We start from the raw sequence: 13417 nt of genomic DNA, 5'->3' as shown, positions 1-13417 counted from the left end.
TGGCTGTGCCAGAGTGGATTTCATTTACCACTGAAGCTGCTCAAAGAAAACCGGGCCCGGTGCCAAGTGTTGCTTTTGGATGTGGTGCTTTTGCTGGGCTTTCGTGGAGGAGGGGGAATATAAGGTAACAGAAATGGGGGGGCAAATGGCCGGGAGAGGCCCCGGGAAAGGCGGGCACAGGGCTCGGGATCGGGTGGCAAATCCCACTTGATGCAGAGAGGAGACAAAACCCCCTTGTGGGGGTGGGGGGAGGCCAGCAGAGCCTGTGGCCCCCAGAGCAGTTGTTGCTTCTGGCTCCAGTTTGGGGGAGTGAGGAGGGTTGACTTTTTTTTTGTTTGTTTTCGAAAAGATGAAGAGTTGTCTGGTGGAGATGCCCTGGATGGGGATCAGGTTCTTCCCCAAAAATGCCCTGCTCTGGGGCAGAGCTGCAGCTTCCCCCTTGTTTAACCCTGACCCATCTCTTGGGGCATCCCCAGGGAGAGGAAATGGGAAGAAAACCCCTTTCTCTGGGAAACTGCCTCAAAATCCCAGTGCCTCCCCTGCCTGCAGGAGGAGCAGGGCAGCAGCTCCCGGGGTCCCTCCGGGTGCTTTCCTTGGCCGGGCATGGAGCGGGTCTGGAGCGAAGGAAACCTGAGCAGTGGAACAGATTGCAGGAATGTCACCAGCTGTGAACACACAAGCTCCTCTTTCCCTCCCTGACCCCTTTCTGGAGGAGATGGAGTTTGGAAGCAAAGATTTTTCTTTCCAGTTTCTCAAAAGCCTGAAATCCTCCTTTATTTCCATGTGTTGCCCTCGGAAGATGGGTCAAAGCTGAGCTTTTGGGCCTTCAGGGCCCTTTGCCAGCCCGGTGCAATTCCATGTAAATACACTGAACTTCCTCCGAGCTGAGAGGGGCAGTGCTGGAGGAGAGGCTCCGTCCCAGGAGGGAGCACCCCGGGCTCCGGCTCCCCCGGCTCCGCTGCTTCCCAGCGTGCCCAAGGTCAGCCGGGATAAACACGAGGGAGGAGTTTCCTGGCTTTAGAAAGAGGGATTTGGCTTTTCCCTGATAAAACTCAGGAGAAAACCACCCTGGGCAGTGGCAGCACGGTTCCAGGGCTCTGGTCACGACGTGGGCTGGTGACATGGGGCTCATCCTGCCCTCCTGGACATCAAGGTGACCATGGGACCACGCTGTCCCCCCACATGGCACCTGCTGGTTTGCATCCCTGGTTTGCAGAGGTTCCTCACTGGGGTCTAGCAGGAAAGCACAAGTTGAAAGCCCCTTTTGTTCCCCCACACCTATTCCCCCACCTCCACCCCCATATTTACAGATTTGCTTTCCCTCCTGGCCCCTTGGCTCGTGTTTATTTTTCCCCTCAGCTGAATTGGTGTGAAGGTGACTCAAAGCAGCTCTGTTCTCTCCCAGCGAGTCGTTTTCCAGTGTAATTCCATGGAAGGGCTTTTCTCTCTCCTTGTTTGCAGCCCGGTTTCCTGCCCAGCGAGATGGGAATCGCCAGCCCCAGCACGCTGTCCCCCACTGGGGGCAAAGGGGGGTCTCAGTATTTTTCTTACCCCAACAATCCTCGCAGGAGAGGTGCTGAGAGCAGCATAGGTGAGTGGCTGCATGTCCCCCGGGTGCCACCATGCCGCAGGGTTGTCACCTGGGCAGGTGCCCTTGTCAGATCTGCCTTTGGGAATGAGGAGCTGATGCTGGGAATGAGGGCGTTGATGTTGGGAACGAGGGACTGATGTTGCCATAGGTGCACCTGGCATGAATTTGGCATTTGCTCTTTGTTGGGGAGGGAATGCATATAAATACCTCTTATCTATGTAGAGATATCTAACTTCAACAAAGGGGTGCTCAGAGGCAGGTGCAGTTTCCCTCTTTCTGGAAAATGCCAGATTAGCTGAAAGCAGCAAAGCTTGAGGTTCTTCTAAAAACCCCTCCAGCCACACTGCACATCACTCGTCCTTCCTGGAAAACCTTGGGCTGCCTCGGAGGCTGTTTCCGTGGCTGGTGGCCCTCCTGGAGCTGCAGCGGGCAGGACTGGCAGGAGCAGGGCGTAGGAGGCAGCGGGAGGTCCGGGCACTGTGCCCTGGGACTCAGGGAATGTTTGCTCCAGGAGCTCTCCCTGCCTGCTCCGGGGTTCCCAAGCAGGACTTGCCCATGTCTGGATCGACCTGGGAGTAACTTTTACCGCAGGCTGGGGTCAGGTGTGAGTTTAGCTTCGGAGGGAAGACAAGCTCCACTTCCCCAGAACTTGTGTTTCTCGTCACAGTTCCCCCTGCAGCCTCCAGAGCCACTTTCCTGCTGCTATTTCGGGCTTTCCCCAACAAGTGAAACCAGAAGTGACCCAGTGATGGGTGCATTTTTCAGTGCTTTTCAGAAAAAGGCACCTACTGTGGTGCTGCCACTTCAGCCTGGAAAATGATTCTTTAGCATTCTGTGGGGTGAATTCCTGCTCTGGAGGTACATCCCAGCTGAGTCCCTGGCTTGGCAGGTTGCTGTTGTTAGCACCCTGCACCCCCCAGCCAGGGCTTTCCTTAATTATGAAAAATAATAAAAAATAATTATGAAAAAAAGAATTAAAATAGTCATAAAAATAATAATTAGGAAAAATTGAATTCTAAAAAAATTTAGCCTGTGCTTCCCCTTGAGCCACTCCTGGATGTTTCCCTACCACCTCCCTGAATTGTCCCCTTCCCCCAGGACACTGTGTCCCCCTCCAGAGCTGGAACGGGAGGGATGGGCTGGGGTCTGTCCCTGGGAAGCACATCCCTGCCTCCTGCAGCAGTGAAGCTTTCCCAAGTATATCCCTGTATAGGGAGCAAATGAAAATACAGCCCAGCCCTACACGTGTTCCCTTTCTGCATCCTCTCTCTGCAAACCCACTTCAAGTTAAAGTGTTTCCCAAAAAACCCCAATGAGGGGTTGTAACATTAAATGTTATTACATTTATGGGCTCAGTCTCTCCCAACAAGCCCTTGCTGTCCTGGGATCTCTGTGTGGCTGTGAAACCTGCCCCCAAAAGGTGCAGACGAGATTTGGAGGGGCTCATCCTTGGACATTTTCACTGTTGATGCTTCCTTGGCCATGGGACATTTGGGATCTCAGCCCTGTCAGTACCTGCAGTTTCCAACCCCGGAGACTTTTGCTGCAGCTCGTTTTCCCCTCCCTGTAACCCCTCTGAAAACTCAGATCCTCTCTTCTCTAACACAGATGGACAGCCCAAAAAGGTTCGGAAGGTGCCTCCTGGACTCCCCTCCTCGGTAAGTGGCAGCAGCTCCTTCCCCGTTTCCCCATCCCCTGGGAGCCATCCCTGCTCCCTGTGCCACAGCGCTGCAACCCCAAACATCGAGGGCTGAGCTTTTAGCGGGACGGGGAAGGGTTTCCCGTGTGGGAGAACGGGGAAGCTTTGGGAGAGCTGGGTGGGGAAGAAGCCCGGGGCCGTGGCCTCGTGCCCCGCAGCCTGGGCTGGGTTTGACGTCGTGTCGCGAGTGAAAGGCGAGCCCGGGGCTCGGGTGTCCTGCAGCAGGGGAAGGGGAAGCGGCGCAGTTGTGCCCGGGGCAGGCAGCTGAGCCCGCTCCAGGTGTGCGCTGCTTTGCAGGAAAGCTGAGCAGCCTGCAGGAATACGCTGTCCCCGCTCCCGCGGCTGTTCGGGGAGTGAACTGAACAATGTCTTTGTGGCTGGGAGTAATGGGATCTCCAGGAAAGCTAATTGGGGCGGGCTGGAGGGTTCCTGCAGGAACACTGGAGCTGTCTGGCGGCCGGGGCTGCATTCCTGGCTGGAATGTTTGCGTGCTTGGAGGGGGACGGTGCTGTCCTATTGAGCTCTGTCCCATTGGGCTCTGTCCCCAGACCAGGGCTGTGCTGAGGATGTGCCCTCACTCCCTGCCAAAGCTGCTGTGACTCTCTCCCATTCCCAGGGAACACCCCATCCATGGGGGAAACCCCGTGCTGTGGCATTCCCTGACCACTCGAGCAGAGCTGTAACCTCCAGCACAGGCTCTGCCTTTGGAATTGGACCCCGAGGTGCTGGGTTTGGAGGATAGAGGGAGAGGAGGGTACCGAGGGCTTGCCAGGTTGGGCTCGCCGACCTGGGGGTGTTGGAGGGTCCATGTGGATCCGTGTGAGGCAGAAACCAGCTCCAGTTGCACCAAGAGTCTGTGTTTTTACAGGGAAAACCTGCTCGAGTCACAATCCATGTCGCTGCCTCGAGTTTCTGTGTGAAATTTGGGAGTGTTAAACCCCAGTCGACATGTGGGGAAAACATCGCCCCCGACAAATGGCCTTTATTGGCCTCGGATTTCAAAGTGCTGGGGCTTGGCCCGTCCTGCTGGCAGAGCCCTGGAGGGCCCTGATTCCCACAAGAGGGGCTGCTTGGCATTTGCCACAGCTCAGCCCCTTCCCCGTGTCTGAGTGACACCTGCACAGCCTTTCATAGGATCATGGAATGGTTTGGGTTGGAAGGGGCCTCAAAGCCCATCCAGTGCCATCCCTGCCATGGGCAGGGACACCTCCCACTGTCCCAGGCTGCTCCAAGCCCCAATGTCCAGCCTGGCCTTGGACACTGCCAGGGATCCAGGGGCAGCCCCAGCTGCTCTGGGCACCCTGTGCCAGGGCCTCCCCACCCTCACAGGGAGGATTTTTTCCCCAACATCCAGCCTAAATCTCCCTCTTTGCCCTGGCTGTTGCCTCGGCTGCCCCTTGATGCCAGAGCTCCAATTTCCAGAGCACGGGCTGGTTCTTGCCTCTTTCCCTCACCCTCCCTGTGCTGGGAGCTCCGGCTTCCTGGTTTGTTTTTGAACTTCCACACCTGCGGAGACAGATCCGTGCTGAGGCGGCAGGAGAAGTGTGAAGCAGAAGGAGTGGCCTCAAAGGCAGCGGATCAAAGGCTCTTTCTTGTCTGACTCGCCCATGCAGGAGCCCGCCCCGTGTTATCGCTGGACCCCGTGCAAAATAAATAGGTTAATCAGCATCTTATTAAAATGAAGTGCTTTAATCTGTAATTCCCGAGCTGCTTTGAAAACTCGCCGAGGTCAGCGGCTGCAGGAGCTGAGGGTGGGTGGGTGAGCAGGGAGTGATGCCAAAGGCACCGAGAGGCACCAGCAGCGTGAGGGGGTGCAGGGGCTGTGAGCAGCGATGCCAGGCAGGGACAGGCACAGAGGTGCCTGCACTGGGAACCCAGGGCCTTTGGGCTCAGGGCTTTTGTCCCGAGGAGGCCACGGAGATGCTCCAAGGGCTGGAGCCCCTCTGCTCTGGAGCCAGGCTGGGAGAGCTGCGGGTGCTCACCTGGAGAGGAGAAGGCTCCAGGGAGAGCTCCGAGCCCCTTGCAGGGCCTAAAGGGGCTCCAGGAGAGCTGCAGAGGGACTGGGGACAAGGCATGGAGGGCCAGGAGCCAGGGAATGGCTTCCCAGTGCCAGAGGGCAGGGCTGGATGGGATCTTGGGCAGGAATTTTTCCCTGGGAGGGTGGGCAGGCCCTGGCACAGGGTGCCCAGAGCAGCTGGGGCTGCCCCTGGATCCCTGGCAGTGCCCAAGGCCAGGTTGGACGAGACTGGAGCACTCTGGGACAGTGGAAGGTGTTCCTGCCATGGCAGGGGTGACACTGGATGGGCTTTAAGGTCCCTCTGAACCCAAACCATTCCACAATTCTACGCAGTAGGTGCTGGGTTGGGGCTGCCCTCAGGGCATGGAGCCCCTGGGAGTCTTCCTGCAGCTCAGGAGCTCCTGGCCGTGGGCTGCTGTGTCTGGGCACAGGATCCAGGGCTGGACGTGGCCCCACATCGGCGTCGGCGCCAGAGGAACCCAGGCAGGGATTTTGTGCAAGTCGGTTCCTGCAGGGTTTTGTTGCCACAGTGAGTTCAGTGCCTGGGAGCTGTTTCAGGCTGTGCATTCCCAGTCTGGTCACTGCTCTGTTTAGCCTCAGTCTGCCCAAAGTCCCACCCCAGCTCCTGCATTTAAGCAAGAAAAACAGGGAGGAGAAAACAACCCAAGACCACAAAGCGCTGCGAATCCCAGCGCTGGGGCTGTTGGAGCGGCTCTCGCCGGCCGCGCTGGCAGATTTTAAGCGGAGGAAATGACCTCACCTGGAGGTCCCCGAGGCCGGCGGCGGCGTGAGGGCTGGGGCAGGGCTGGGGAACGGGCTGGGGAACGGGCTGGGGAACGGGCCTGGCCCTCATTTCCAGCTGCCTGCAGCGCCCGGCCCGGCCCCGCACACGGCTCCGTGCAGAGAAGGATGGAGCTGGCTTTTCACAGCCTCCCCTGCGCTGGGCAGCAAAAGGGAAAATCAGCAGGGGTCAGGGCCAGGATTGTGGTGAAACTTGGCCCCCAGGATCCAGCAGGAGATGTTGCGGGGGTGGTGGAGCAGGGTGGATACACGGCAAGGTGAACTCCCTCCCCCCTGCTCTGCTTCGCACCCCTGGTCCCTCCATCGCTGCGATTTTACCCCCCTTGTTTTCTCGGTGGGTTCCTGGCTTGGCTGTTGGTGCAGCTGCCGGGCGCCTGGCCCCGAGCCAGCCCCTGCCAGATGGCGCGGGGCTCTCAGACGTGCTGCACTCCATTCCCTGTCCCGGCTCCCGCTATTTAATCAAATTATAGGAAAAGTCAATTTGCTGGATTCCCGTTCTCCGCTGCCTCCCCCATCCCCCCCCAGCCCACGCGTGGCTCCCTCTGCCCACAGCACCCGGCAGCAGCCTGGACCAGGGCCTGGAATTCTCTTTTTTGAGCGAGGCACAAAGGGCAGCTGCCAGTGTGTCAGGATTTGCCCTTCCCCCTCTCTCTTTTTTTTTTTTTTTGTCTTTATTTTACAAGCTCCCTGTAGAATCACAGAGTCATTAAGGTTGGAAAAGCCCTCTAAAGGTCACAGAGTCCAACTGTTCCCCAGCACTGCCAAGGCCACCACTGACCCACGTCCCCACGTGCCACATTCACACATTGTTTGAACACTTCCAGGGGTGGTGACTCCACCACTGCCCTGGGCAGCCCCTTCCAGTGCCTGACAGCCCTTTCCATGAAGAAATTTTCCCAATATCCAGCCCAAACCTCCCCTGGCCCAGCCTGAGGCCGTTCCCTCTCCTCCTGTCCCTGTTCCCTTCGAGCAGAGCCCGACCCCCCCGGCTGCCCCCTCCTGTCAGGGACTTGTGCAGAGCCACAAGGTCCCCCCTGAGCCTCCTTTGCTCCAGGCTCAGCCCCTTTCCCAGCTCCCTCAGCCACTCCTGGGTCTCCAGCCCCTTCCCAGCTCCGTTGTCCCTTGTTGGATTTCTGGGGGGGCTTTGGGGTAGTGTTTTTAAACAAGAAGAAGCCTGGCAGCAGCTGCCCAGGGCCATGGTGGAGTCACCATCCTGGAATTGTTCTAAAAACGTGTGGATGTGGCACTTGAGGACAGGGGTTAGTGGTGACCGTGGTGGTGGTGGTGCTGCTTTGATGTTGGACTTGATCTTAAAGGTCTCTTCCAACCTTAAGGATTCTCTGATTCTGACTTTTATTTCCCACCATCAATTTTGCCCCTTTTTGCTGGTGAGGACCAGGGCTGGAAGGGAGCAGCTGGCTGTGGGGAAAAAGAAACTCAGGCAAGTTTCCTTCCCAAAGAGAACTGTGTGTGCCAGGCAGAGCCCATCCCCTGCCCCACCTCTGCTTTCAGCTGGATTTAAAAAAAATGATTATCGGTTTCAGAATGAATCAAAGGGGATGAAAATAAGCTGTGACAAAAGTTCTCAACATCATTCTGAGTGCTATTTCAGTTTCTTTGAATGCCGTTTCGGTTTCTTTGCGTGTTGAATTTCTGCTTTAAAAAAAGAAAAGTCTGTTTTTGTCCTGGCAGAAGCTGATTTTCGGTCAGGGCTTTCTAGGATGGGTTTGGTTAATTTAGAAGGGAAGGAAAAGCTTTTTCTTCTGCTTAATGTTCTGTTAAATCACAGAGCTGAGCAGTGCTGCAGAAATCTGTCCCAGGAGCTGTCCAAGGGCTGTCTGAGAGTCGTCCCCTCCCCTGTGACAATGCCTGTGAGGGGCTGCTCAGCCCCCCCGTGCCTCAGTTTCCCTTCAGTCTGGTGTCCCTGTGGGCTTGGAGCAGGGGCTGTGCTCGGGAGCCTGGCACAGGGCAGGGTTGGCACAGGGGGGTCCTGAGGTGCCCGCTGCCCCCGCCCAGCCCATCCCCCTGGTGTGGGGTCACTGCAGCAGTGGTGGCTTTTGTGGTTACCCAGAACAAGTTATAACCATGGAAAACGGAACTGGAGCGGAGTCGAAACTTCTGCTGGAGCCGGGCAGGTTCTGGGGACCACGGAGGGTGACAGGAACACAGAGGAGCCCTGTGCCCTCTGCCCTGTCCTCTGTGCCCTCTCCTCTGCCCCCTGTGCCCTGTGCCCTCTCCTCTGTCCCCTGTCCCCTGTGCCACCCCCTGCCATGGGCAGGGACACCTCCCACTGTCCCAGGCTGCTCCCAGCCCCAATGTCCAGCCTGGCCTTGGCCACTGCCAGGGATCCAGGGGCAGCCCCAGCTGCTCTGGGCACCCTGGGCCAGGGCCTGCCCACCCTCCCAGGGAACAATTCCTTCCCAAGATCCCATCCAGCCCTGCCCTCTGGCACTGGGAAGCCATTCCCTGGGTCCTGTCCCTCCAGGCCCTTGAAAGGTCAGTTGAGTGAAGCACTTGCTGCTCTGTTGTGGTGGGAGAGGTGGTCAAACACTGCTGAAGTTTGAGGTTTGAAGTTTAAGCTGTGCAGGGTTGGGGGCAGCCATGGTGAGGATGTGGGGCCGTGGAGTCACCAAGCCCTTCTCTTCAACCCCTTTCCTGCCCCACAGGTGTATCCATCCAACTCAGGTGATGACTACAGCAGGGATCCAGCTGGATATACTCCCTCGAAACCTCCGAGCACTGTGTATCCTGGAGCCTTTTATATGACAGGTGAGTTATTCCTCAGAGCAGGGGCAGCTTTGCCCGTTATGGGCCATGGGAGGGATTGCAATATGGAGGGGGCACAGGGCAGGAGTGTGTGAGAGACACTGCAGTCCCAAAATCATGGAATCCTGGAATTTCCTGAGCTGGAAGGGGCCCTCAGGGATCATCAGTGCAGCCCCTGGCCCTGCACAGACACCCCAACAACCCCAGCCTGGGCATCCCTGAGAGCGCTGTCCAAACGCTCCTGCAGCTCTGGCAGCCTCGGGGCCGGGCCCATTCCCTGGGGAGCCTGGGCAGTGCCCAGCAGCCTCGGGGGGAAGAACCTTTCCCTGAGCTCCATGCCCAGCCCTGACCCAGCTCCAGCCGTTCCCTGGGCTCCTGTCCCTGTCCCTGTCCCAGAGAGTTTGTCCTGATTTGCTCAGTGGGTGATGCTCAGCACAGGCAGGACATGCTGGGGACAGTCCCAGCCCCTCAGCCAGGGCTGATTTGTGTCCCCCCGGGGGCTGGGGGCTGCCTGCCGGTGTCCCTGCCCCACTCAGCTCTGGGTTCTTTGCAGACGGACTCCATAATTCGCCTGACCTGTGGAGTTCCCCGGGTGCCATGAGCCAGTCGAGTTACGGTGCCATGCTGGGCAGCTCCTCGTCCCCGCTCCCGCAGTCCAGTGGCTTCAACAGTTTACATCAGCATGAACGCATGGTAACGTGTCCCATGGCTCTGGCACCTCCTCCCCTGGCACCTGGGTCCTGCCCTGGCTGCCAAAGCCCCACAGCTTTCCCAGGGCCCCTCTCACCGCTCTCCCCCTCCCTGCCAGAACTACCAGCTGCATTCAGGAGAGGTGAACGGCGGACTCCCCTCCGTGTCCGGCTTCTCCTCAGCCTCCACGGCGTACGGAGTGTCCAGTCACACGCCCCCGATCAGCGGCACCGACAACATGATGGGTATGGCCAGTCACCAGAGTGACCCCCTGGCTCCGCGGCCGGGCACAGCTCACCTGGAGAGCCAAGGCTTGTGCAAACCTGGTGCCTGAGGCATCCAGTGCACCCGGACACCTTTGGTCCCTCGTGTGTCACCTGTGCCTGCAGTCCCTGCCCGGGGAAGAGGCACAGCGAGGTTCTTGCTGCTGGAGCACCCGGGTGCTGGTCTGGGGGTTTACACCTCGTGGGGTGGGTCTGGGAGGAGCCCAGGAGCTCTGGCCTTATCTCCTGGAGGTGCTGTGGCTTAGGTGAGTTGCGGGATTTGTACCTGTGTGAAGCTGCTCCCCTGGATCCAGAACGGGAATGTTCGTGCTGTGTTCGATACCAACGTTAACCCCCAGTGCTTTAATCTCTGACCCTGCTGAACCTGTTACAAAACCTGCTACTGAAATAGCTCGTGCTCCCCAGGAAATGAGGATCCCAACACAGATTTGTAGAAAAACCCTTGTTTTTCTATGGAGAAGCAAGTTTGGGATTCATAGACTGAAAGTATCATTAAGGTTGGAAGAGACCTCCGGGATCATCCGTTGGTGTTTGGGGGGGTCTGAGATGCCCCATGGCGATGGCTGTACTGCAGCAGAGATGTCTGATTGCTGTTGTTGGCACTACACCTCCAGCCCAGAGCTTGGAGAGATGTCCCTGCAGCCCCCTGAAGGCTGCCAAGAGAGGGTGCCCCATGCCCCAGCTGCTCCGAGCTGGACAAACATTGAATTTTCAAGCAAAGCACTAAAAGCAGAAAACTTCCACCCCAGAGCAGGTGACTCCAGAGAAGGTCTTGTAGGGTGCTGTGTCCTCTGGGGTCTGGGGCCTTGGCAGTGACATCTGTGTCCTCTCTTGGCAGGTAACAGAGGAACCACAGCCGGGAGCTCCGGAGACGCGCTTGGGAAGGCTCTGGCCTCGGTAAGAGCTTGGGGTGGTCCTGACCCGCTGAGGGTCCCTGCTGCTGCAGGGACCCTCTACCCAGCAGGAAATATGGACACATGCTGTGAATGCACCCCAAATCCAGGGCAGCCTCTGAGGGAGGGTTTTCCCCTCTCCGTGTGCTGCCATCTCAGTCCTGGTGCCTTTTGGTGGATGGGGAAACTGAGGCACTGATGGGGAATCTGAGGCAGTGCAGGCTGTGGTGGCCCTGCAGCCCCATTTCCAGCTTCGTGCCCTCCCAGCCTGGTGCTGCTCTGCCAAGACCACCCTACAGAGACCTCGTGACAGGACTTGCAGGTCCCAGTAGTCCTTGCCCTGCATGTGCTGGTTCAGACTGGAGGGCACTGGTCTCACTGGGTTACCAGAGAGTTGCCTCTGTCCTGTTCAGTGATCTTTGCACGGTGGCACAGGGGTGCTGGCAGTGCACCCTGCAACAATTCCTGACAGCTCCTGCTTCCTCCTGAGAGGGGACCTGAAGGGCGGAGGCTGCACTCAGGGGTGGTGACAGTGGGGACAGAGAGAGGCCCCGGGGTTATTGGGGGAACTGGGGGGAACTGGGCTCGGCCTTTGTGCTGGCTGTGGGTTTGGGGAGGGAGATGCCAGCGGGGTCCCAGTGGGTGGTGGGTGCCACTGGGAGGGGACAGCTAGCTCAGGGTGGCACTGCTGACCATCCCCCTTCTGTCCCTGCAGATTTACTCCCCCGACCACTCTAGCAATAACTTCTCCTCCAACCCCTCCACCCCGGTCGGGTCCCCACAGGGCCTCGCAGGTGAGTGACAATGAAAAGGGTAAGGGGGGGCCGGGTTTGCTTTGGGGAGCTCCCAGGCAGCGAATTTCCCAGGTCAGACCCAAGTCCTCAGCCCAGGGCTGGCAGCAACCCCAGGACCTTCTCCTGCCCTTCCTGACCCTGTCCCTGAGTGCCCCATCTTGGAGAGGCTGTGGCTGGATTTGCCTCCCATGGGAGAAGCGCAGCGGGAACTGGGAAGCCACCAAGTGGTTCAAACCCATGTTCAGCACATGCTGAAAGCCCATTCCTGGTCCCCTCGGGCAGCTCAGGTCCCGCTGTGCCCAGCAGAGCTGGTGCCCAGGCCCCCTGTGCCTGGGGTGCAGCATAACCTGGCCCCGAGGTCACAGCGAGTCACTGAGACCGGGGACGTCTGGACACCTCCTGAGGTGTGAAGGGCTGAGCCAGAGCAGAGCCCGCAGTGCCACGCGGTGCCACAGTGTCCATGTGGTGCCACGCAGTGCCACAGTGTCCATGCGGTGCCACAGTGTCCACGCAGTGCCACAGTGTCCATGTGGTGCCACACAGCTCTCTGGTGGCCCATGTAGTGCTGTGGTGGCCCATGAGCTGTCAAGCAGTGCCGTGGTGGCCTCTGCACTGCCACGGGGAATGGTATGGGGCTGTAGTGGCCCATGCAGAGCCTGTGGTGCCACAGCGGCCCGTGCAGTGCCATGGTGGCCCATGCGGTGCTGTGGTGGCCCGTGAGGTGCTGCAGTGGCCCATGCGGTGCCACAGTGATCCATGTAGTGCCATGCAGTGCCACAGTGGCCCGTGCAGCCCCGTGTGGTGCTGGTGTGGCCCGAGCAGTGCCGGAGCAGTGCCGTGCGTGGCGCGGTGGCCGCTGCAGTGCCCCAGCTGCCAGCCCCATCTAGTGGCCGCCATGGCCGTGGCCGGTCCCCAAGCCTGCGTTTGTCCCCAGGCTCGTCGCAGTGGCCGCGGGCGAGTGGAGCGGGTGCCTTATCTCCCAGCTACGAAGGGAGCCTCCACACTTTGGTGAGTGGCACCAAAAATTCCAGCTTCTCCTTTTCTCTCTCATCCCTCGGGGCCTGGCGGTGAAGGGTTTTTGGGTGACGTCCTCTCCCCTGAACGCCTGGGATCAGCTGGTTGGTCACGGGTGGATATTGGGGTGGCAGCAGCTGAGCAGAGCCTGGTGCTGCCTCCCTGGCCTGGAGTCCCCCAGCAGCCTGGCACCCTCCCCCTGGCCCCAGCCCAGGCCCATCCCGGGCTCTGGCCCAGCCAAAGGGATTCCTGTCAGGTTTCTGCCTCCCTGCCCTGAGCAGTTCCACTCGTGTGGCCCCTCGTGCCTTTAGGTGATGGCACTGACTGGGGGGGTTACTTCTCTCCATCCCTGCCCTGTGGCACCTGAGTCCAGGACTGGCACCAGCCACTCTGCAGTGCAGGGCAGCAGGAGGCTGCTGGCTTTATGGGATTGCAGTCATGGAATTGGATTGCAATCATGGAATGGTTTGGGTTGGAAGGGATCTTAAAGCTCATCCAGCTCCACCCCCTGCCATGGGCAGGGACACCTCCAACTAGACCAGGCTGCTCCAAGCCCCCTCCAACCCTGGACACTTCCAGGGATGGGGCAGTTAACACAGACCTGTCTCTGTCCTGCCCTTCCAGCAAAACAAAATGGAAGACAGGTTGGACGAAGCCATCCACGTGCTGAGGAACCACGCCGTGGGCCAGACCTCTGCCATGCCCAGCAACCATGGGGACATGCACGGGCTGCTGGGCTCAGCACCACCCCACAGTGCCGCCGTGGGCAGCCTGGGCCAGGCCTTCCCCGCCTCGGTCATGGCCCTGGGGAACAGGCACCCGAGTCTGGTGAGTGTGGGAGCACTGTGGCAGCTGGCAGGGACACACT

At 59.0% G+C, this 13417-nt stretch overlaps 1 protein-coding gene across 8 annotated transcripts in view; it reads left to right on the top strand.

Moving 5' to 3' along the window:
* The window catches only part of TCF3 (transcription factor 3), an 82660-nt gene that overhangs the window by 54505 nt on the left and 14738 nt on the right, over nucleotides 1-13417 (top strand). For 7 of the 8 annotated variants that reach the window (XM_039566056.1, XM_039566062.1, XM_039566061.1 and 4 more), the window contains exons 7-15: nucleotides 1462-1591; nucleotides 3200-3249; nucleotides 8775-8877; nucleotides 9428-9567; nucleotides 9683-9809; nucleotides 10687-10745; nucleotides 11457-11535; nucleotides 12470-12543; nucleotides 13174-13377. In XM_039566056.1, coding sequence (XP_039421990.1) covers nucleotides 1462-1591; nucleotides 3200-3249; nucleotides 8775-8877; nucleotides 9428-9567; nucleotides 9683-9809; nucleotides 10687-10745; nucleotides 11457-11535; nucleotides 12470-12543; nucleotides 13174-13377 — 966 coding nt within the window. The remainder of the gene's footprint in view (nucleotides 1-1461; nucleotides 1592-3199; nucleotides 3250-8774; nucleotides 8878-9427; nucleotides 9568-9682; nucleotides 9810-10686; nucleotides 10746-11456; nucleotides 11536-12469; nucleotides 12544-13173; nucleotides 13378-13417) is intronic. The other variant, XM_039566063.1, reaches the window with a different exon arrangement.

Source organism: Corvus cornix, chromosome 28, assembly GCF_000738735.6.
Source record: "Corvus cornix cornix isolate S_Up_H32 chromosome 28, ASM73873v5, whole genome shotgun sequence".
NCBI lineage: Eukaryota > Metazoa > Chordata > Aves > Passeriformes > Corvidae > Corvus > Corvus cornix.
Note: the sequence above shows the minus strand (reverse complement) of the source record. Positions and strands in the feature narration are given on the sequence as shown.